Raw genomic sequence first — 26704 nt, 5'->3', positions numbered from 1 at the left:
ATGACACCCAGTGACTCTCAATGGGACCCAGTGATTCTCAATGACATCCAGTGACACTCAATGGGACCCAGTGATTCTCAATGACATCCAGTGACACTCAATGGGACCCAGTGATTCTCAATGAGAGCCAGTGACACTCAATGGGAGCCAGTGATTCTCTATGACTCCCAGTTACACCCAATGGGACCCATTGATTATCAATGACACCCAGTGACTCTCAATGGGATCCAGTGACACTCAATGACACCCAGTGACACTCAATGACACCCAGTGACTCTCAATGGGAGCCAGTGATTCTCTATGACTCCCAGTGACACCCAATGGGACCCAGTGATTATCAATGACACCCAGTGACACTCAATGGGATCCAGTGATTCTCAATGACACCCAGTGACACTCAATGACACCCAGTGACACTCAATGACACCCAGTGACACTCAATGGGATCCAGTGACACTCAATGGGATCCAGGGACCCTCAATGACACCCAGTGACACTCAATGGGATCCAGTAACTCTCAATGACACCCAGTGATTCTCAATGGGTTCCAGTGACACTCAATGACACCCAGTGACACTCAAGGGGACCCAGTGATTCTCAATGACACCCAGTGACACTCAATGGGATCCAGTGACACTCAATGGGATCCAGCGATTCTCAATGACACCCAGTGACACTCAATTAGATCCAGTGACACTCAATGGGATCCAGAGATTCTCAATGACACCCAGTGACACTCAATGGGATCCAGTGATTCTCAATGACACCCAGTGACACTCAATGGGATCCAGTAACTCTCAATGACACCCAGTGACACTCAATGGGATGCAGCGATTCTCCATGATGCCGAGTGACACTCAATGGGACCAGTGACACCCAGTGACACCCAATGACACTCAATGGGATCCAGTGACACTCAATGACACCCAGTGACACTCAATGGGACCCAGTGATTCTCAATGACACCCAAATACTCTCAATGGGATCCAGTGACACTCAATGACACCCAGTGACACTCAATGGGACCCAGTGACTCTCAGTGGGACGCAGTGATTCTCAATGGGACCCAGTGACTCTCAATGGGATCCAGTGACACTCAATGACACCCAGTGACACTCAATGACACCCAGTGACTCTCAATGGGACCCAGTGATTCTCAATGACATCCAGTGACACTCAATGGGACCCAGTGATTCTCAATGACAGCCAGTGACACTCAATGGGAGCCAGTGATTCTCTATGACTCCCAGTGACACCCAATGGGATCCGTGATTATCAGTGACACCCAGTGACACTCAATGGGATCCAGTGACACTTAATGACACCCAGTGACACTCAATGGGATCCAGTGACACTCAAAGGGATCCAGTGATTCTCAATGACTCACACTATGACACTCAATGGGATCCAGGGACACTCAATGGGATCCAGTGACACTCAATGACACCCAGTGACACTCATTGGGATCCAGGGACATCAATGACACCCAGTGCCACTCAATGGGATCCAGTGACTGACAATGACACCCAGTGACTCTCAATGACACCCAGTGACACTCAATGGGACCCAGTGACACTCAATGATACCCAGTGACACTCAATGGGACCCAGTGATTCTCAATGATATCCAGTGACACTCAATGACACCCAGTGATTCTCAATGACACCCAGTGACACTCAATGGGATCCAGTGACACTCAATGACACCCAGTGAACCTCAATGACACCCAACAATACCCAGTGTCACTGAGTGACACCTAGGGACATCCTGCATCACCAGGTGTCAGCCAGAGACCCTCAGTGACTCTCCCGGAATAACATCCAGAACCAATCGGTGAGATTGAGGGACACCGAACTGACACCCAGTGACACTCAATGACACCCAGTGACTCTCAATGGGACCCAGTGATTCTCAATGACACCCAAATACTCTCAATGGGACCCAGTGACACTCAATGGGACCCAGTAATTCTCAATGAAACCCAGTGACACTGAATGGGATCCAGTGACACTCAATGACACCCAGTGACACTCAATGACAGCCAGTGACTCTCAATGGGATCCTGTGACACTCAATGACACCCAGTGACACTCAATGGGACCCAGTGACACTCAATGACACCCAGTGACACTCAATGACACCCAGTGACTCTCAATGGGACCCAGTGATTCTCAATGACAGCCAGTGACTCTCAATGGGACCCAGTGATTCTCAATGACACCCAGTGACACTCAATGGGACCCAGTGATTCTCTATGACTCCCAGTGACACCCAATGTGACCCAGTGACACTCAATGACACCCAGTGACACTCAATGACACCCAGTGACTCTCAATGGGACCCAGTGACTCTCAATGGGATCCAGTGACTCTCAATGACACCCAGTGACACTCAATGACACCCAGTGACTCTCAATGGGACCCAGTGATTCTCAATGACAGCCAGTGACTCTCAATGGGACCCAGTGATTCTCAATGACTCCCAGTGACACCCAATGTGACCCAGTGATTATCAATGACACCCAGTGACACTCAATGGGATCCAGTGATTCTCAATGACACCAGTGACACTCAATGACACCCAGTGACACTCAATGGGAGCCGGTGATTCTCAATGACACCCAGTGACACTCAATGGGATCCAGGGACACTCAATGACACCCAGTGACACTCAATGGGATCAAGTGACACTTAATGACACCCAGTGACAATCAATGGGATCCAGTGACACTCAATGGGATCCTGTGATTCTCAATGACACCCAGTGACACTCACTGGGATCCAGGGACACTCAATGGGATCTAGTGACACTCAATGACACCCAGTGCTACTCAATGGGATCCAGGGACACTCAATGACACCCAGTGCCACTCAATGGGATCCAGTGATCTCAATTACAGCCAGTGATTCTCAATGACACCCAGTGTCACTCTGGGATCCAGTGACACTCAATGTCACCCAGTGAACCTCAATGACAGCCAGTGACTCTCAATAGGATCCAGTGATTCTCAATGACACCCAGTGACTCTCAATGGGATACAGTGATTCTCAATGACACCCAGTAACACTCAATGGAATCCAGTGACACTCAATGACACCCAGTGACACTCAATGGGATCCAGCAATTCTCAATGACACCCAGCGACACTCAATGACACCCAGTGACACTCAATGGGATCCAGTGACACTCAATGACACCCAGTGACACTCAATGGGATCCAGGGACACTCAATGAAACCCAGTGAAACTCAATGGGATCCAGTGACTGACAATGACACCTAGTGACTCTCAATGACATCCAGTGACTCTCAATGACACCCAGTGACACTCAATGGGACCCAGTGACACTCAATGATACCCAGTGACACTCAAGGGGACCCAGTGATTCTCAATGATATCCAGTGACACTCAATGACACCCAGTGATTCTCAATGATACCCAGTGTCACTCAGCGATCCAGTGACACTCAATGACACCCAGTGAACCTCAATGACATCCAACAATACCAAGTGTCACTGAGTGACACCGAGGGACATCCTGCATCACCAGGAGTCAGCCAGAGACCCTCAGTGACTCTCCCGCAATAACATCCAGAACCAATCGGTGAGACTGAGGGACACCGAACTGACACCCAGTGACACTCAATGACACCCAGTGACACTCAATGGGATCCAGTGATTCTCAATGAAACCCAGTGACACTCAATGGGATCCAGTGACACTCAATGACACCCAGTGACACTCAATGACAGCCAGGGACTCTCAATGGGATCCAGTGACACTCAATGACACCCAGTGACACTCAATGGGACCCAGTGACTCTCAATGGGACCCAGTGATTCTCAATGACACCCAAATACTCTCAAAGAGACCCGGCGACACTCAATGGGACCCAGTAATTCTCAATGAAACCCAGTGAAACTCAATGGGATCCAGTGACACTCAATGACACCCAGTGACACTCAATGACAGCCAGTGACACTCAATGACAGCCAGTGACTCTCAATGGGATCCAGTGACACTCAATGACACCCAGTGACTCTCAATGGGACCCAGTGACTCTCAATGGGACCCAGTGACTCTCAATGGGATCCAGTGATTCTCTATGACTCCCAGTGACACCCAATGTGACCCAGTGATTATCAATGACACCCAGTGACTCTCAATGGCATCCAGTGATTCTCAATGACACCAGTGACACTCAATGACACCCAGTGACACTCAATGGGAGCCGGTGATTCTCAATGACACCCAGTGACACTCAATGGGATCCAGGGACACTCAATGACACCCAGTGACACTCAATGGGATCCAGTGACACTTAATGACACCCAGTAACACTCAATGGGATCCAGTGACACTCAATGGGATCCAGTGACACTCAATGGGATCCAGCGATTTTCAATGACACCCAGTGACACTCAATTAGATCCAGTGACACTCAATGGGATCCAGAGATTCTCAATGACACCCAGTGACACTCAATGGGATCCAGTGATTCTCAATGACACCACGTGACGCTCAATGGGATCCAGTAACTCTCAATGACACCCAGTGACACTCAATGGGATGCAGCGATTCTCCATGACGCCGAGTGACACTCAATGGGATCCAGTGACACCCAGTGACACCCGAAGACACTCAATGGGATCCAGTGACACTCAATGGGACCCAGTGATTCTCAATGACACCCAAATACTCTCAATGGGATGCAGTGACACTCAATGACACCCAGTGACACTCAATGACACTCAGTGACACTCAATGACACCCAGTGACTCTCAATGGGACCCAGTGACTCTCAATGGGACCCAGTGATTCTCAATGACACCCAGTGACTCTCAATGGGATCCAGTGACACTCAATGACACCCAGTGACACTCAATGACACCCAGTGACTCTCAATGGGACCCAGTGATTCTCAATGACATCCAGTGACTCTCAATGGGACCCAGTGATTCTCTATGACAGCCAGTCACACTCAATGGGAGCCAGTGATTCTCTATGACACCCAGTGACACTCAATGACACCTAGTGACACTCAATGACACCCAGTGATTATCAATGACACCCAGTGACACTCAATGGGATCCAGTGATTCTCAATGACACCCAGTGACACTCAATGACACCCAGTGACACGTAATGGGAGCCAGTGATTCTCAATGACACCCAGTGACTCTCAATGGGATCCAGGGACCCTCAATGACACCCAGTGACACTCAATGGGATCCAGTGACACTTAGTGACACCCAGTGACACTCAATGGGATCCAGTGACACTCAATGGGATCCAGTGATTCGTAATGACACACACTGTGACACTCAATGGGATCCAGGGACACTCAATGACACCCAGTGACACTCAATGACACCCAGTGACTCTCAATGGGATCCAGGGACACTCAATGACACCCAGTGACACTCAATGACACCCAGTGAACCTCAATGGGATCCAGTGACACTCAATGGGATCCAGTGATTCTCAATGACAGCCAGTGACACTCAATGGGAGCCAGTGATTCTCTATGACTCCCAGTGACACCCAATGGGACCCAGTGATTATCAATGACACCCAGTGACACTCAATGGGACCAGTGATTCTCAATAACACCCAGTGACACTCAATGACACCCAGTGACACGTAATGGGAGCCAGTGATTCTCATTGACACCCAGTGACACTCAATGGGATCCAGGGACCCTCAATGACACCCAGTGACACTCAATGGGATCCAGTGACACTCAGTGGGAATCCAGTGATTCTCAACGACACCCAGTGACACTTGATGGGATCCAGTGACACTCAATGACACCCAGTGACACTCAATGGGATCCAGTGACACTCAATCACACTCACTGACACTCAATGGGATCCAGTGACACTCAATGACACCCAGTGACACTCAATGGGATCCAGTGACACTCAATGACACCCAGTGACACTTAATGGGATCCAGTGACACTCAATGACACCCAGTGACACTTAATGACACCCAGTGACACTCAATGACACCCAGTGACACTTAATGGGATCGAGTGACACTCAATGACACCCAGCGAACCTCAATGGGATCCAGTGATTCTCGTGCTAAAGGGGCAGTGGGTTCCCCACACACAGTGACGTTACCCGTTCCCCGTTCCCAGGGGTACCCCTTCCCCCTGCCCCTCGATGGGTGACATTCTGTCCATTAGACAGTGTCACTGGGTCCTCACCTCCTGATAGTTGGCATCGTATAGTGGGACCCCCGTACCCCCTTCCACTGCCCGGGGACGGGCAGCGTGTGTGGGTGCGGGGTCAGAGGTCGGTGCTCCTGGTAATGAGGGTGATCCCGGTCGATCCACCGTCCTGTCGGGAGGGAGAGGGGCAGCAGCTCCTCCTGCCATCGACCGGATATTCACCTTCCGTCTCCGGATCCTGTCGATATCCTCGTAATGTTTATCAGGAAACTGGGAATACGGGAAAGGAGAGAGTATTCACAGGAGGGCCAGGACCGCAGGGACACCCCCAGGGACACCCCCAGGGACACCCCCAGGGACACCCCCAGGGATACCCCCAGGGACACCCCCAGGGACACCCCCAGGGACACCCCCAGGGACCAAGGGACACCCCCAGGTACACCCCCACGGACACCCCCAGGGACCCAGAGACACCCAGTGACTCCCAATGAGCCCCAGTGTTTCTCAGAGAGACCCACAGATGGTCAGAGCCCCCATGTGAGACCCAGAGACACTGGATGACACCCGATGAGACCCAGAGATACTGAGTGAGACTCAGTTGCATCCAGTGACTCCCAGCAACACTCACATATCGCCCAATGACTCCCAGTTATAACAAGTGACACCCACATACTCCCAGTGACACTGAATGACATCAGGTGCCACCCAATGTCTCTCGGTGACACCCAATGGGGCCCATTAACATCTAGTGACTCATAATGACATCCAATGGCACCCAGGGACACCTGACGACTCTCAATGACACCCAGTGAACCTCAATGACACCCAACAACACCCAGTGTCACTGAGTGACACCGAGGGACATCCTGCATCACCAGGAGTCAGCCAGAAACCCTCAGTGACTCTCCCGCAATAACATCCAGAACCAATCGGTGAGACTGAGGGACACCGAACTGACACCCAGTGACACCCAATGACACCCAGTGACACTCAATGGGATCCTGTGACTCTCAATGGGACCCAGTAATTCTCAATGACACCCAGTGACACTCAATGGGATCCAGTGACACTCAATGACACCCAGTGACACTCAATGGGACCCAGTGACACTCAATGACACCCAGTGACACTCAATGGGATCCAGTGACACTCAATGACACCCAGTGACACTCAATGGGATCCAGTGACACTCAATGACACCCAGTGACACTCAATGACACCCAGTGACTCTCAATGGGATCCAGTGACACTCAATGACACCCAGTGACACTCAATGGGACCCAGTGACACTCAATGACACCCAGTGACACTCAATGGGACCCAGTGACACTCAATGACAACCAGTGACACTCAATGGGATCCAGTGACACTCAATAACACCCAGTGACACTCAATGACACCCAGTGACTCTCAATGGGATCCAGTGACACTCAATGACACCCAGTGACACTCAATGGGACCCAGTGACACTCAATGACACCCAGTGACACTCAAGGACACCCAGTGACACTCAATGGGACCCAGTGACACTCAATGACAACCAGTGACACTCAATGGGATCCAGTGACACTCAATAACACCCAGTGAGTGCCAATGACACCCAGTGACTCTCAATGGGATCCAGTGATTCTCAATCATACCCAGTGCCTCCCAGTGACACCCAGTGATCGTGTGCTAAGGGGGCAGTGGGTTCCCCACACACAGTGACATTACCTTTTCCCCGTTCCCAGGGGTACCCCTTCCTCCTGCCCCTCGATGGGTGACATTCTGTCCATTAGACAGTGTCACTGGGTCCTCACCTCCTGATAGGTGGCATCGTCCAGTGTGACCCCCGTACCCCCTTCCACTGCCCAGGGACGGGCAGCGTGTGTGGGTGCGGGGTCAGAGGTCGGTGCTCCTGGTAATGAGGGTGATCCCGGTCGATCCTCCGTCCTGTCGGGAGGGAGAGGGGCAGCAGCTCCTCCTGCCATCGCCCGGATATCCACCTTCCGTCTCCGGATCCTGTCGATATCCTCGTAATGTTTATCAGGAAACTGGGAATACGGGAAAGGAGAGAGTATTCACAGGAGGGCCAGGACCGCAGGGACACCCCAGGGATACCCCCAGGGATACCCCCAGGGATACCCCCAGGGACACCCCCAGGGACACCCTGACACCCCCAGGGACCCAGGGACACCCAGAGACACCCTCGGGCATCCAGAGACACTCAGTTAGATCCAGCCACTCCCAGTGAGACCCAGTGAGACTCAGAGACACCCAGTGAGACCCAGTATCTCCCAGAGAGGTCCAGTGACATCCAGTGGCACCCAGAGACAACCAGTGAGACACACCAAGTGATACTTAGAGAGATACAGTGACACCCAGAGACACTGAATGACATCCAGTGACCCCCCGATGGGTCCCACGGACGCCCAGAGATGCCAAACAACACCCAGTTATGCCCAATGGCCCCCCAAGCATGCCCAGGGATACACAGTGAGACACCCAGAGATACCCAACGACACTCAATGACTCCGAGTGATGCCCAGAGATGCCCAGTGACAATTATTAATGCCCAGTGTCACCCAGTGTCAGGAACACTCAGAGACCTCCCAGTGATACCAGTGAAACCCAATGTCACCAATTGCCATTCAATACCATCCAATGGCACCCACTGTCTCTCGCTAACACCCAATAGGGCCCAATGAAATCTAGCAACACTCAATAATATCTAATGCCACCCAATGCCACCCAGAGACGCACAGAGATTACCCAGTGGCTCCCACTTATACCCAGTCACTCCCAGAGATACCAGTGAAACCCAATGACACCAGTTGCCACTCAATAACACCCAGTGTCACCCAATGACACCCAGAGAGATCCAGTGAGACCCAGAAACATCCAGTGACACCCAGTTTCTCTCAATGACACCCAGTAATTCTCAGTGACACCCAGTGTCACCCAGTGACCATGTGCTAAGGGGGCAGCGGGTTCCCCACACACAGTGACGTTACCCGTTCCCCGTTCCCAGGGGTACCCCTTCCTCCTGCCCCTCGATGGGTGACATTCTGTCCATTACACAGTGTCACTGGGTCCTCACCTCCTGATAGGTGGCATCGCCCAGTGTGACCCCCGTACCCCCTTCCACTGCCCGGGGACGGGCAGCGTATGTGGGTGCGGGGTCAGAGGTCGGTGCTCCTGGTGATGAGGGTGATCCCGGTCGATCCTCCGTCCTGTCGGGAGGGAGAGGGGCAGCAGCTCCTCCTGCCATCGCCCGGATATCCACCTTCCGTCTCCGGATCCTGTCGATATCCTCGTAATGTTTATCAGGAAACTGGGAATACGGGAAAGGAGAGAGTATTCACAGGAGGGCCAGGACCGCAGGGACACCCCCAGGGACACCCCCAGGGACACCCCCAGGGACCAAGGGACACCCCCAGGGACACCCCCAGGGACACCCCAGGGATACCCCCAGGGACACCCCCAGGGACACCCCCAGGGACACCCTGACACTCCCAGGGACACCCCCAGGGACACCCTGACACTCCCAGGGACACCCCAAGGACACAGGGACACTCCCAGGGACACTCCCAGGGACACCCCCAGGGACACCCCCAGGGACACCCCCAGGGACACCCAGGGACCCAGGGACAGCATGAGACACCCCCAGGCACCCAGTGACTCCCAATGAGCCCCAGTGTTTCTCAATGAGACCCACAGATGGTCAGAGCCCCCATGTGAGACACAGAGACACTGGATGACACCCGATGAGACTCGGAGATACTGAGTGAGACCCAGTTGCACCCAGTGACTCCCAGCAACGCTCACATATCGCCCAATGACTCCCAGTTATAACAAGTGACACCCACATACTCCCAGTGACACTGAATGACATCAGGTGCCACCCAATGTCTCTCGGTGACACCCAATGGGGCCCATTAACATCTAGTGACTCATAATGACATCCAATGGCACCCAGGGACACCTGACGACTCAATGACACCCAGTGAACCTCAATGACACCCAACAACACCCAGTGTCACTGGGTGACACCGAGGGACATCCTGCATCACCAGGAGTCAGCCAGAGACCCTCAGTGACTCTCCCGCAATAACATCCAGAACCAATCGGTGAGACTGAGGGACACCGAACTGACACCCAGTGACACTCAATGACACCCAGTGACACTCAATGACACCCAGTGACTCTCAATGGGATCCAGTGACACTTAATGACACCCAGTGACACTCAATGGGATCCAGTGACTCTCAATGGGACCCAGTGATTCTCAATGGGATCCAGTGACTCTCAATGACACCCAGTGACACTCAATGGGATCCAGTGACACTTAATGACACCCAGTGTCACTCAATGGGATCCAGTGACTCTCAATGGGACCCAGTGATTCTCAATGGGATCCAGTGACTCTCAATGACACCCAGTGACACTCAATGACACCCAGTGACACTCAATGGGATCCAGTGACACTTAATGACACCCAGTGTCACTCAATGGGATCCAGTGACTCTCAATGGGATCCAGTGATTCTCAATGGGATCCAGTGACTCTCAATGGGATCCAGTGACACTCAATGGGATCCAGTGACACTCAATGACACCCAGTGACTCTCAATGGGACCCAGTGATTCTCAATGACACCCAGTGACTCTCAATGGGATCCAGTGACACTCAATGACACCCAGTGACTCTCAATGTGACCCAGTGATTCTCTATGACTCCCAGTGACACCCAATGGCACCCAGTGATTATCAATGACACCCAGTGACACTCAATGGGATCCAGTGATTCTCAATGACTCCCAGTGACACCCAATGGCACCCAGTGATTATCAATGACACCCAGTGACACTCAATGGGATCCAGTGATTCTCAATGACACCCAGTGACACTCAATGACACCCAGTGACACTCAATGGGAGCCAGTGATTCTCAATGACACCCAGTGACACTCAATGGGATCCAGGGACACTCAATAACACCCAGTGACACTCAATGGGATCCAGTGATTCTCAATGACACCCAGTGACACTCAATGGGATCCAGGGACACTCAATGACACCCAGTGACACTCAATGGGATCCAGTGATTCACAATGACACCCAGTGACACTCAATGGGATCCAGTGACACTTAATGACACCCAGTGACACTCAATGGGATCCAGTGATTCTCAATGACACACACTGTGACACTCAATGGGATCCAGTGACACTCAATGGGATCCAGTGACACTCAATGACACCCAGTGACACTCAATGGGATCCAGGGACACTCAATGACACCCAGTGCCACTCAATGGGATCCAGTGATCTCAATTACACCCAGTGATTCTCAATGACACCCAGTGTCACTCTGGGATCCAGTGACACTCAATGACACCCAGAGCCACTCAATGGGATCCAGTGATCTCAATTACACCCAGTGATTCTCAATGACACCCAGTGTCACTCTGGGATCCAGTGACACTCAATGACACCCAGTGAACCTCAATGACACCCAACAATACCCAGTGTCACTGAGTGACACCTAGGGACATCCTGCATCACCAGGAGACAGCCAGAGACCCTCAGTGACTCTCCCGCAATAACATCCAGAACCAATCGGTGAGACTGAGGGACACCGAACTGACACCCAGTGACACTCAATGACACCCAGTGACTCTCAATGGGACCCAGTGATTCTCAATGACACCCAAATACTCTCAATTGGATCCAGTGACACTCAATGGGATCCTGTGACTCTCAATGGGACCCAGTAATTCTCAATGAAACCCAGTGACACTCAATGGGATCTAGTGACACTCAATGGGATCCAGTGACACTCAATGACACCCAGTGACACTCAATGACAGCCAGTGACTCTCAATAGGATCCAGTGACACTCAATGACACCCAGTGACACTCAATGACAGCCAGTGACTCTCAATGGGATCCAGTGACTCTCAATGGGATCCAGTGACACTCAATGACACCCAGTGACACTCAATGGGATCCAGTGACTCTCAATGGGACCCAGTGATTCTCAATGACACCCAGTGACTCTCAATGGGATCCAGTGACACTCAATGACACCCGGTGACTCTCAATGGGACCCAGTGATTCTCAATGACACCCAGTGACACTCAATGGGACCCAGTGATTCTCAATGACACCCAGTGACACTCAATGGGACCCAGTGATTCTCTCTGACTCCCAGTGACACCCAATGGGACCCAGTGATTATCAATGACACCCAGTGACACTCAATGGGATCCAGTGATTCTCAATGACACCCAGTGACACTCAATGACACCCAGTGACACTCAATGGGATCCAGTGACACTCAATGGGATCCAGTGACACTCAATGACACCCAGTGACACTCAATGGGATCCAGTGATCTCAATTACACCCAGTGATTCTCAACGACACCCAGTGTCACTCTGGGATCCAGTGACACTCAATGACACCCAGTGAACCTCAATGACAGCCAGTGACTCTCAATAGGATCCAGTGATTCTCAATGACACCCAGTGACTATCAATGGGATCCAGTGATTCTCAATGACACCCAGTAACACTCAATGGGATCCAGTGACACTCAATGACACGCAATGGGATCCAGTGACTCTCAATGACACCCAGTGACACTCAATGGGATCCAGTGATTCTCAATGACACACACTGTGACACTCAATGGGATCCAGTGACACTCAATGGGATCCAGTGACACTCAATGACACCCAGTGACACTCAATGGAATCCAGGGACACTCAATGACACCCAGTGCCACTCAATGGGATCCAGTGATCTCAATTACACCCAGTGATTCTCAATGACACCCAGTGTCACTCTGGGATCCAGTGACTCTCAATGACACCCAGTGACACTCAATGGGATCCAGTGATTCTCAATGACACACACTGTGACACTCAATGGAATCCAGGGACACTCAATGACACCCAGTGCCACTCAGTGGGATCCAGTGATCTCAATTACACCCAGTGATTCTCAATGACACCCAGTGTCACTCTGGGATCCAGTGACACTCAATGACACCCAGTGAACCTCAATGACAGCCAGTGACTCTCAATAGGATCCAGTGATTCTCAATGACACCCAGTGACTCTCAATGGGATCCAGTGATTCTCAATGACACCCAGTAACACTCAATGGGATCCAGTGACACTCAATGACATGCAATGGGATCCAGTGACTCTCAATGACACCCAGTGACACTCAATGGGATCCAGTGATTCCCCAATGACACCCAGTGACACTCAATGGAATCCAGCAATTCTCAATGATACCCAGCGACACTCAATGGGATCCAGTGATTCTCAATTTCACCCAGTGACACTCAATGGGATCCAGTAACTCTCAGTGACACCAGTGACACTCAATGGGATCCAGTGACACTCAATGACACCCAGTGACACTCAGTGGGATCCAGCGATTCTCAATGACACCCAGTGACACTCAATGACACCCAGTGACTCTCAATGACACCCAGTGACACTCAATGGTATCCAGTGACACTCAACGACACCCAGTGACACTCAATGGGATCCAGGGACACTCAATCACACTCAGTGACACTCAATGGGATCCAGTGACACTCAATGACACCCAGTGACACTCAGTGGGATCCAGCGATTCTCAATGACACCCAGTGACACTCAATGACACCCAGTGACTCTCAATGACACCCAGTGACACTCAATGGTATCCAGTGACACTCAACGACACCCAGTGACACTCAATGGGATCCAGGGACACTCAATCACACTCAGTGACACTCAATGGGATCCAGTGACACTCAATGACACCCAGTGAACCTCAATGGGATCCAGTGATTCCCAATGTCACCCAGTGACACCCAGTGTCTCCCAGTAACACCCAGTGTCTCCCAATGACACCCAGTGTCTCCCAGTGACCGTGTGCTAAAGGGGCAGTGGGTTCCCCACACACAGTGACATTACCCGTTCCCCATTCCCAGGGGTACCCCTTCCTCCTGCCCCTCAATGGGTGACATTCTGTCCATTAGACAGTGTCACTGGGTCCTCACCTCCTGATAGGTGGCATCGTCCAGTGTGACCCCCGTACCCCCTTCCACTGCCAGGGGACGGGCAGCATGTGTGGGTGCGGGGTCAGAGGTCGGTGCTCCTGGTAATGAGGGTGGTCCTGATCGATTCTCTGTCCTGTCGGGAGGGAGAGGGGCAGCAGCTCCTCCTGCCATCGCCCGGATATCCACCTTCCGTCTCCGGATCCTGTCGATATCCTCGTAATGTTTATCAGGAAACTGGGAATACGGGAAAGGAGAGAGTATTCACAGGAGGGCCAGGACGGCAGGGACACCCCCAGGGACACCCCCAGGGACACCCCAGGGACACCCCCAGGGACCAAGTGCCCCCCCCAGGGACAACCCCAGAGACACCCCCAGGGACCCAGAGACTCCCAGTGAGACCCAGAGACTCCCAGTGAGACCCAGTGACTCCCAGTGAGCAGCAGTGTTTCTCAGTGAGACCCACAGATGGTCAGAGCCCCCATGTGAGACCCAGAGACACTGGATGACACCCAATGTGACCCAGAGATACTGAGTGAGATCCAGTTACACCCAGTGACTCCCAGCAACACTCACATATCGCCCAATGACTCCCAGTTATAACAAGTGACACCCAGTGACACTCAATGGGATCCAGTGACTCTCAATGGGCCCAGTGATTCTCAATGACACCCAGTGACACTCAATGTGACCCAGTGATTCTCTATGACTCCCAGTGACACCCAATGACACCCAGTGATTATCAATGACACCCAGTGACACTCAATGGGATCCAGTGATTCTCAATGACACCCAGTGACACTCAATGACACCCAGTGACACTCAATGACACCCAGTGACACTCAATGGGATCCAGTGACACTCAATGGGATCCAGTGATTCTCAATGACCCCCCGTGACACTCAATGGGATCCAGGGATACTCAATGGGATCCAGTGACACTCAATGACACCCAGTGACACTCAATGGGATCCAGTGACACTCAATGACACCAGTGCCACTCAATGGGATCCAGTGATCTCAATTACACCCAGTGATTCTCAATGACACCCAGTGTCACTCTGGGATCCAGTGACACTCAATGACACCCGGTGAACCTCAATGATACCCAGTGACACTCAATGGGATCCAGTGATTCTCAATGACCCCCCGTGACACTCAATGGGATCCAGGGATACTCAATGGGATCCAGTGACACTCAATGACACCCAGTGACACTCAATGGGATCCAGTGACACTCAATGACACCAGTGCCACTCAATGGGATCCAGTGATCTCAATTACACCCAGTGATTCTCAATGACACCCAGTGTCACTCTGGGATCCAGTGACACTCAATGACACCCGGTGAACCTCAATGATACCCAGCGACACTCAATGGGATCCAGTGATTCTCAATGACACCCAGTGACACTCAATGACACCCAGTGACACTCAATGGGATCCAGTGACACTCAATGGGATCCAGTGATTCTCAATGACACCCAGTGACACTCAATGGGATCCAGGGATACTCAATGACACCCAGTGACACTCAATGGGATCCAGTGATTCTCAATGACTCCCAGTGACACCCAATGGCACCCAGTGATTATCAATGACACCCAGTGACACTCAATGGGATCCAGTGATTCTCAATGACACCCAGTGACACTCAATGACACCCAGTGACACTCAATGGGATCCAGTGATTCTCAATGACACCCAGTGACACTCAATGGGATCCAGGGACACTTAATGACACCCAGTGCCACTCAATGGGATCCAGTTATCTCAATTACACCCAGTGATTCTCAATGACACCCAGTGTCACTCTGGGATCCAGTGACACTCAATGACACCCAGTGAACCTCAATGACACCCAACAATACCCAGTGTCATTGAGTGACATCTAGGGACATCCTGCATCACCAGGGGTCAGCCAGAGACCCTCAGTGACACTCCTGCAATAACATCCAGAACCAATCGGTGAGACTGAGGGACACCGAACTGACACCCAGTGACACACAATGACACCCAGTGACACTCAATGACACCCAGTGATTCTCAATGACACCCAAATACTCTCAATTGGATCCAGTGACACTCAATGGGATCCTGTGACTCTCAATGGGACCCAGTAATTCTCAATGAAACCCAGTGACACTCAATGGGATCTAGTGACACTCAATGGGATCCAGTGACACTCAATGACACCCAGTGACACTCAATGACAGCCAGTGACTCTCAATGGGACCCAGTGATTATCAATGACACCCAGTGACACTCAATGGGATCCAGTGATTCTCAATGACACCCAGTGACACTCAATGACACCCAGTGACACTCAATGGGATCCAGTGACACTCAATGGGATCCAGTGACACTCAATGGGATCCAGGTACACGCAATGACACCAGTGCCACTCAATGGGATCCAGTGATCTCAATTACAGCCAGTGATTCTCAATGACACCCAGTGTCACTCTGGGATCCAGTGACACTCAATGACACCCAGTGAACCTCAATGACAGCCAGTGACTCTCAATAGGATCCAGTGATTCTCAATGACACCCAGTGACTCTCAATGGGATCCAGTGATTCTCAATGACACCCAGTAACACTCAATGGGATCCAGTGACACTCAATGACATGCAATGGGATCCAGTGACTCTCAATGACACCCAGTGACACTCAATGGGATCCAGTGATTCCCCAATGACACCCAGTGACACTCAATGGAATCCAGCAATTCTCAATGATACCCAGCGACACTCAATGGGATCCAGTGATTCTCAATTTCACCCAGTGACACTCAATGGGATCCAGTAACTCTCAATGACACCAGTGACACTCAATGGGATCCAGTGACACTCAATGACACCCAGTGACACTCAGTGGGATCCAGCGATTCTCAATGACACCCAGTGACACTCAATGACACCCAGTGACTCTCAATGACACCCAGTGACACTCAATGGTATCCAGTGACACTCAACGACACCCAGTGACACTCAATGGGATCCAGGGACACTCAATCACACTCAGTGACACTCAATGGGATCCAGTGACACTCAATGACACCCAGTGAACCTCAATGACAGCCAGTGACTCTCAATAGGATCCAGTGATTCTCAATGACACCCAGTGACTCTCAATGGGATCCAGTGATTCTCAATGACACCCAGTAACACTCAATGGGATCCAGTGACACTCAATGACATGCAATGGGATCCAGTGACTCTCAATGACACCCAGTGACACTCAATGGGATCCAGTGATTCCCCAATGACACCCAGTGACACTCAATGGAATCCAGCAATTCTCAATGATACCCAGCGACACTCAATGGGATCCAGTGATTCTCAATTTCACCCAGTGACACTCAATGGGATCCAGTAACTCTCAATGACACCAGTGACACTCAATGGGATCCAGTGACACTCAATGACACCCAGTGACACTCAGTGGGATCCAGCGATTCTCAATGACACCCAGTGACACTCAATGACACCCAGTGACTCTCAATGACACCCAGTGACACTCAATGGTATCCAGTGACACTCAACGACACCCAGTGACACTCAATGGGATCCAGGGACACTCAATCACACTCAGTGACACTCAATGGGATCCAGTGACTCTCAATGACACCCAGTGAACCTCAATGGGATCCAGTGATTCTCAATGTCACCCAGTGACACCCAGTGTCTCCCAGTAACACCCAGTGTCTCCCAATGACACCCAGTGTCTCCCAATGACCGTGTGCTAAAGGGGCAGTGGGTTCCCCACACACAGTGACATTACCCGTTCCCCATTCCCAGGGGTACCCCTTCCTCCTGCCCCTCAATGGGTGACATTCTGTCCATTAGATAGTGTCACTGGGTCCTCACCTCCTGATAGGTGGCATCGTCCAGTGTGACCCCCGTACCCCCTTCCACTGCCAGGGGACGGGCAGCATGTGTGGGTGCGGGGTCAGAGGTCGGTGCTCCTGGTAATGAGGGTGGTCCTGATCGATTCTCCGTCCTGTCGGGAGGGAGAGGGGCAGCAGCTCCTCCTGCCATCGCCCGGATATTCACCTTCCGTCTCCGGATCCTGTCGATATCCTCGTAATGTTTATCAGGAAACTGGGAATACGGGAAAGGAGAGAGTATTCACAGGAGGGCCAGGACCGCAGGGACACCCCCAGGGACACCCCCAGGGACACCCCCCAGGGACACCCCCAGGGACACCCCCAGGTACACCCCAGGGACACCCCCAGGGACCAAGTGCCCCCCCAGGGACACCCCCAGAGACACCCCCAGGGACCCAGAGACTCCCAGTGAGACCCAGAGACTCCCAGTGAGACCCAGTGACTCCCAGTGAGCCCCAGTGTTTCTCAGTGAGACCCACAGATGGTCAGAGCCCCCATGTGAGACCCAGAGACACTGGATGACACCCAATGTGACCCAGAGATACTGAGTGAGACCCAGTTACACCCAGTGACTCTCAGCAACACTCACATATCGCCCAATGACTCCCAGTTATAACAAGTGACACCCAGTGACACTCAATGGGATCCAGTGACTCTCAATGGGCCCAGTGATTCTCAATGACACCCAGTGACACTCAATGTGACCCAGTGATTCTCTATGACTCCCAGTGACACCCAATGGGACCCAGTGATTATCAATGACACCCAGTGACACTCAATGGGATCCAGTGATTCTCAATGACACCCAGTGACACTCAATGACACCCAGTGACACTCAATGGGATCCAGTGACACTCAATGGGATCCAGTGATTCTCAATGACCCCCCGTGACACTCAATGGGATCCAGGGATACTCAATGGGATCCAGTGACACTCAATGACACCCAGTGACACTCAATGGGATCCAGTGACACTCAATGACACCAGTGCCACTCAATGGGATCCAGTGATCTCAATTACACCCAGTGATTCTCAATGACACCCAGTGTCACTCTGGGATCCAGTGACACTCAATGACACCCGGTGAACCTCAATGATACCCAGCGACACTCAATGGGATCCATCGATTCTCAATGACACCCAGTGACACTCCATGACACCCAGTGACACTCAATGGGATCCAGAGACACTCATTGGGATCCAGTGATTCTCAATGACACCCAGTGACACTCAATGGGATCCAGGGATACTCAATGGGATCCAGTGACACTCAATGACACCCAGTGACACTCAATGGGATCCAGTGATTCTCAATGACTCCCAGTGACACCCAATGGCACCCAGTGATTATCAATGACACCCAGTGACACTCAATGGGATCCAGTGATTCTCAATGACACCCAGTGACACTCAATGACACCCAGTGACACTCAATGGGATCCAGTGATTCTCAATGACACCCAGTGACACTCAATGGGATCCAGGGACACTTAATGACACCCAGTGACACTCAATGGGATCCAGTGATTCTCAATGACACACACTGTGACACTCAATGGGATCCAGTGACACTCAATGGGATCCAGTGACACTCAATGACACCCAGTGACACTCAATGGGATCCAGGGACACTCAATGACACCCAGTGACACTCAATGGGATCCAGTGATCTCAATTACACCCAGTGATTCTCAATTACACCCAGTGTCACTCTGGGATCCAGTGACACTCAATGACACCCAGTGAACCTCAATGATACCCAGCGACACTCAATGGGATCCAGTGATTCTCAATGACACCCGGTAACACTCAATGGGATCCAGTGACACTCAATGACACCCAATGACACGCAATGGGATCCAGTGACTCTCAATGACACCCAGTGACACTCAATGGGATCCAGCGATTCTCAATGACACCCAGCGACACTCAATGACACCCAGTGAACCTCAATGACACCCAGTGACACTCAATGGGATCCAGTGATTCCCCAATGACACCCAGTGACACTCAATGGAATCCAGCAATTCTCAATGATACCCAGCGACACTCAATGGGATCCAGTGATTCTCAATGACACCCAGTGACACTCAATGACACCCAGTGACACTCAATGGGAGCCAGTGATTTTCAATGACACCAGTGACACTCAATGGGATCCAGTGACACTCAATGACACCCAGCGACACTCAGTGGGATCCAGCGATTCTCAATGACACCCAGTGACACTCAATGACACCCAGTGACTCTCAATGACACCCAGTGACACTCAATGGGTTCCAGTGACACTCAATGACACCCAGTGACACTCAATGGGATCCAGGGACACTCAATCACACTCAGTGACACTCAATGGGATCCAGTGACACTCAATGACACCCAGTGAACCTCAATGGGATCCAGTGATTCTCAATGTCACCCAGTGACACCCAGTGTCTCCCAGTAACACCCAGTGTCTCCCAATGACACCCAGTGTCACCCAGTGACCGTGTGCTAAAGGGGCAGTGGGTTCCCCACACACAGTGACGTACACGTTCCCCGTTCCCAGGGGTACCCCTTCCTCCTGCCCCTCGATGGGTGACATTCTGTCCATTAGACAGTGTCACTGGGTCCTCACCTCCTGATAGTTGGCATCGTATAGTGGGACCCCCGTACCCCATTCCACTGCCTGGGGACGGGCAGCGTGTGTGGGTGCGGGGTCAGAGGTCGGTGCTCCTGGTAATGAGGGTGATCCCAGTCGATCCTCTGTCCTGTCGGGAGGGAGAGGGGCAGCAGCTCCTCCTGCCATCGCCCGGATATCCACCTTCCGTCTCCGGATCCTGTCGATATCCTCGTAATGTTTATCAGGAAACTGGGAATACGGGAAAGGAGAGAGTATTCACAGGAGGGCCAGGACCGCAGGGACACCCCCAGGGACACCCCCAGGGACACCCCCAGGGACCAAGGGACACCCCCAGGTACACCCCCACGGACACCCCCAGGGACCCAGAGACACCCAGTGACTCCCAATGAGCCCCAGTGTTTCTCAGAGAGACCCACAGATGGTCAGAGCCCCCATGTGAGACCCAGAGACACTGGATGACACCCGATGAGACCCAGAGATACTGAGTGAGACTCAGTTGCATCCAGTGACTCCCAGCAACACTCACATATCGCCCAATGACTCCCAGTTATAACAAGTGACACCCACATACTCCCAGTGACACTGAATGACATCAGTTGCCACCCAATGTCTCTCGGTGACACCCAATGGGGCCCAGTAACATCTAGTGACTCATAATGACATCCAATGGCACCCAGGGACACCTGACGACTCTCAATGACACCCAGTGAACCTCAATGACACCCAACAATACCCAGTGTCACTGGGTGACACCTAGGGACATCCTGCATCACCAGGAGTCAGCCAGAGACCCTCAGTGACTCTCCCGCAATAACATCCAGAACCAATCGGTGAGATTGAGGGACACCGAACTGACACCCAGTGACTCTCAATGACACCCAGTGACACTCAATGACACCCAGTGACTCTCAATGGCACCCAGTGACTCTCAATGGGACCCAGTGACACTCAATGACACCCAGTGACTCTCAATGGGATCCAGTGACTCTCAATGGGACCCAGTGACACTCAATGGGACCCAGTGAATCTCAATGACACCCAGTGACACTCAATGACACCCAGTGATTCTCAATGGGATCCAGTGACACTCAATGACACCCAGTGACACTCAATGGGACCCAGTGATTCTCAATGACACCCAGTGACACTCAATGGGATCTAGTCACACTCAAATGACACCCAGTGACTCTCAATGACACCCAGTGACACTCAATGGGATCCAGTGACACTCAATGGGATCCAGCGATTCTCAATGACACCCAGTGACACTCAATTAGATCCAGTGACACACAATGGGATCCAGAGATTCTCAATGACACCCAGTGACACTCAATGGGATCCAGTAACTCTCAATGACACCCAGTGACACTCAATGGGATGCAGCGATTCTCCATGGGATCCAGTGACACCCAGTGACACCCAATGACACTCAATGAGATCCAGTGACACTCAATGACACCCAGTGACACTCAATGGGACCCAGTGATTCTCAATGACACCCAGTGACACTCAATGGGATCTAGTCACACTCAAATGACACCCAGTGACTCTCAATGACACCCAGTGACACTCAATGGGATCCAGTGACACTCAATGGGATCCAGCGATTCTCAATGACACCCAGTGACACTCAATTAGATCCAGTGACACACAATGGGATCCAGAGATTCTCAATGACACCCAGTGACACTCAATGGGATCCAGTAACTCTCAATGACACCCAGTGACACTCAATGGGATGCAGCGATTCTCCATGGGATCCAGTGACACCCAGTGACACCCAATGACACTCAATGAGATCCAGTGACACTCAATGACACCCAGTGACACTCAATGGGACCCAGTGATTCTCAATGACACCCAGTGACACTCAATGGGATCCAGTGACACTCAATGGGCTCCAGTGACACTCAATGACACTGAGTGACACTCAATGGGATCCAGTGACACTCAATGACACCCAGTGACTCTCAATGGGACCCAGTGATTCTCAATGACATCCAGTGACACTCAATGGGACCCAGTGATTCTCAATGACAGCCAGTGACACTCAATGGGAGCCAGTGATTCTCTATGACTCCCAGTGACACCCAATGGGACCCAGTGATTATCAATGACACCCAGTGACTCTCAATGGGACCCAGTGACACTCAATGACACCCAGTGACACTCAATGACACCCAGTGACTCTCAATGGGATCCAGTAACTCTCAATGACACCCAGTGACACTCAATGGGATGCAGCGATTCTCCATGGGATCCAGTGACACCCAGTGACACCCAATGACACTCAATGACACCCAGTGACACTCAATGACACCCAGTGACACTCAATGGGATCCAGGGACCCTCAATGACACCCAGCGACACTCAATGGGATCCAGTAACTCTCAAAGACACCCAGTGACACTCAATGGGATGCAGCGATTCTCCATGACACCCAGTGACACTCAATGGGATCCAGTAACTCTCAATGACACCCATGATTCTCAATGGGTTCCAGTGACACTCAATGACACCCAGTGACACTCAAGGGGATCCAGTGATTCTCAATGACACCCAGTGACACTCAATGGGATCTAGTGACACTCAAATGACATCCAGTGACTCTCAATGACACCCAGTGACACTCAATGGGATCCAGTGACACTCAAATGACATCCAGTGACACTCAATGACACCCAGTGACACTCAATGGGATCCAGTGACACTCAATGGGATCCAGAGATTCTCAATGACACCCAGTGACACTCAATGGGATCCAGTGATTCTCAATGACACCCAGTGACACTCAATGGGATCCAGTAACTCTCAATGACACCCAGTGACACTCAATGGGATGCAGCGATTCTCCATGACGCCGAGTGACACTCAATGGGACCAGTGACACCCAGTGACACCCAATGACACTCAATGGGATCCAGTGACACTCAATGACACCCAGTGACACTCAATGGGACCCAGTGATTCTCAATGACACCCAAATACTCTCAATGCGATCCAGTGACACTCAATGACACCCAGTGACTCTCAATGGGACGCAGTGATTCTCAATGGGACCCAGTGACTCTCAATGGGATCCAGTGACACTCAATGACACCCAGTGACACTCAATGACACCCAGTGACTCTCAATGGGACCGAGTGATTCTCAATGACATCCAGTGACACTCAATGGGACCCAGTGATTCTCAATGACAGCCAGTGACACTCAATGGGAGCCAGTGATTCTCTATGACTCCCAGTGACACCCAATGGGACCCCGTGATTATCAATGACACCCAATGACACTCAATGGGATCCAGTGACACTTAATGACACCTAGTGACACTCAATGGGATCCAGTGACACTCAATGGGATCCAGTGACACTCAATGACACCCAGTGAAACTCAATGGGATCCAGGGACACTCAATGATACCCAGTGACTCTCAATGGGACCCAGTGACTCTCAATGGGATCCAGTGACACTCAATGACACCCAGTGACTCTCAATGGGATCCAGTGATTCTCAATGGGACCCAGTGATTCTCAATGACTCACACTATGACACTCAATGGGATCCAGGGACACTCAATGGGATCCAGTGACACTCAATGACACCCAGTGACACTCAATGGGATCCAGGGACACTCAATGACACCCAGTGCCACTCAATGGGATCCAGTGACTGACAATGACACCCAGTGACTCTCAATGACACCCAGTGACACTCAATGGGACCCAGTGACACTCAATGATACCCAGTGACACTCAATGGGACCCAGTGATTCTCAATGATATCCAGTGACACTCAATGACACCCAGTGATTCTCAATGATACCCAGTGACACTCAATGGGATGCAGTGACACTCAATGACACCCAGTGAACCTCAATGACACCCAACAATACCCATTGTCACTGAGTGACACCAAGGGACATCCTGCATCACCAGGTGTCAGCCAGAGACCCTCAGTGACTCTCCCGCAATAACATCCAGAACCAATCGGTGAGACTGAGGGACACCGAACTGACACCCAGTGACACCCAGTGACTCTCAATGGGACCCAGTGATTCTCAATGACACCCAGTGAACCTCAATGACACCCAGTGACACTCAATGGGATCCAGTGATTCCCCAATGACACCCAGTGACACTCAATGGAATCCAGCAATTCTCAATGATACCCAGCGACACTCAATGGGATCCAGTGATTCTCAATGACACCCAGTGACACTCAATGACACCCAGTGACACTCAATGGGAGCCAGTGATTTTCAATGACACCAGTGACACTCAATGGGATCCAGTGACACTCAATGACACCCAGCGACACTCAGTGGGATCCAGCGATTCTCAATGACACCCAGTGACACTCAATGACACCCAGTGACTCTCAATGACACCCAGTGACACTCAATGGGATCCAGTGACACTCAATGACACCCAGTGACACTCAATGGGATCCAGGGACACTCAATCACACTCAGTGACACTCAATGGGATCCAGTGACACTCAATGACACCCAGTGAACCTCAATGGGATCCAGTGATTCTCAATGTCACCCAGTGACACCCAGTGTCTCCCAGTAACACCCAGTGTCTCCCAATGACACCCAGTGTCACCCAGTGACCGTGTGCTAAAGGGGCAGTGGGTTCCCCACACACAGTGACGTACTCGTTCCCCGTTCCCAGGGGTACCCCTTCCTCCTGCCCCTCGATGGGTGACATTCTGTCCATTAGACAGTGTCACTGGGTCCTCACCTCCTGATAGTTGGCATCGTATAGTGGGACCCCCGTACCCCATTCCACTGCCTGGGGACGGGCAGCGTGTGTGGGTGCGGGGTCAGAGGTCGGTGCTCCTGGTAATGAGGGTGATCCCAGTCGATCCTCTGTCCTGTCGGGAGGGAGAGGGGCAGCAGCTCCTCCTGCCATCGCCCGGATATCCACCTTCCGTCTCCGGATCCTGTCGATATCCTCGTAATGTTTATCAGGAAACTGGGAATACGGGAAAGGAGAGAGTATTCACAGGAGGGCCAGGACGGCAGGGACACCCCCAGGGACACCCCCAGGGACACCCCCGGGACACCCCAGGGACACCCCCAGGGACACCCCCAGGGACACCCCCAGGGACACCCCCAGGGACACCCCCGGGACACCCCAGGGACACCCCCAGGGACACCCCCAGGGACACCCCCAGGGACCAAGGGACACCCCCAGGTACACCCCCACGGACACCCCCAGGGACCCAGAGACACCCAGTGACTCCCAATGAGCCCCAGTGTTTCTCAGAGAGACCCACAGATGGTCAGAGCCCCCATGTGAGACCCAGAGACACTGGATGACACCCGATGAGACCCAGAGATACTGAGTGAGACTCAGTTGCATCCAGTGACTCCCAGCAACACTCACATATCGCCCAATGACTCCCAGTTATAACAAGTGACACCCACATACTCCCAGTGACACTGAATGACATCAGTTGCCACCCAATGTCTCTCGGTGACACCCAATGGGGCCCAGTAACATCTAGTGACTCATAATGACATCCAATGGCACCCAGGGACACCTGACGACTCTCAATGACACCCAGTGAACCTCAATGACACCCAACAATACCCAGTGTCACTGGGTGACACCTAGGGACATCCTGCATCACCAGGAGTCAGCCAGAGACCCTCAGTGACTCTCCCGCAATAACATCCAGAACCAATCGGTGAGACTGAGGGACACCGAACTGACACCCAGTGACTCTCAATGACACCCAGTGACACTCAATGACACCCAGTGACTCTCAATGGCACCCAGTGACTCTCAATGGGACCCAGTGACACTCAATGACACCCAGTGACTCTCAATGGGATCCAGTGACTCTCAATGGGACCCAGTGACACTCAATGGGACCCAGTGAATCTCAATGACACCCAGTGACACTCAATGACACCCAGTGATTCTCAATGGGATCCAGTGACACTCAATGACACCCAGTGACAC

General features: G+C 52.0%; 1 protein-coding gene across 1 annotated transcript in view; it reads right to left on the bottom strand.

Moving 5' to 3' along the window:
- LOC148135325 (uncharacterized) overlaps positions 1-26704 on the bottom strand; it is a 94175-nt gene that overhangs the window by 32363 nt on the left and 35108 nt on the right. The window contains exons 9-15 of the mRNA XM_087985121.1: positions 25475-25708; positions 20724-20957; positions 18086-18319; positions 14218-14451; positions 9255-9488; positions 7975-8208; positions 6212-6445 (exon numbers count right to left, since the gene is read on the bottom strand). Of these exons, the coding sequence (XP_087841247.1) occupies positions 6212-6445; positions 7975-8208; positions 9255-9488; positions 14218-14451; positions 18086-18319; positions 20724-20957; positions 25475-25708 (1638 nt within the window). The remainder of the gene's footprint in view (positions 1-6211; positions 6446-7974; positions 8209-9254; positions 9489-14217; positions 14452-18085; positions 18320-20723; positions 20958-25474; positions 25709-26704) is intronic.

This window comes from Chiloscyllium plagiosum, unplaced genomic scaffold (genome assembly GCF_037043375.1).
Source record: "Chiloscyllium plagiosum isolate Xiang-an unplaced genomic scaffold, Cpla_swu_hap1 HiC_scaffold_50, whole genome shotgun sequence".
NCBI lineage: Eukaryota > Metazoa > Chordata > Chondrichthyes > Orectolobiformes > Hemiscylliidae > Chiloscyllium > Chiloscyllium plagiosum.
The sequence above is the reverse complement of the archived record's forward strand: the minus strand, read 5'-3'. Positions and strand labels throughout refer to the sequence as shown.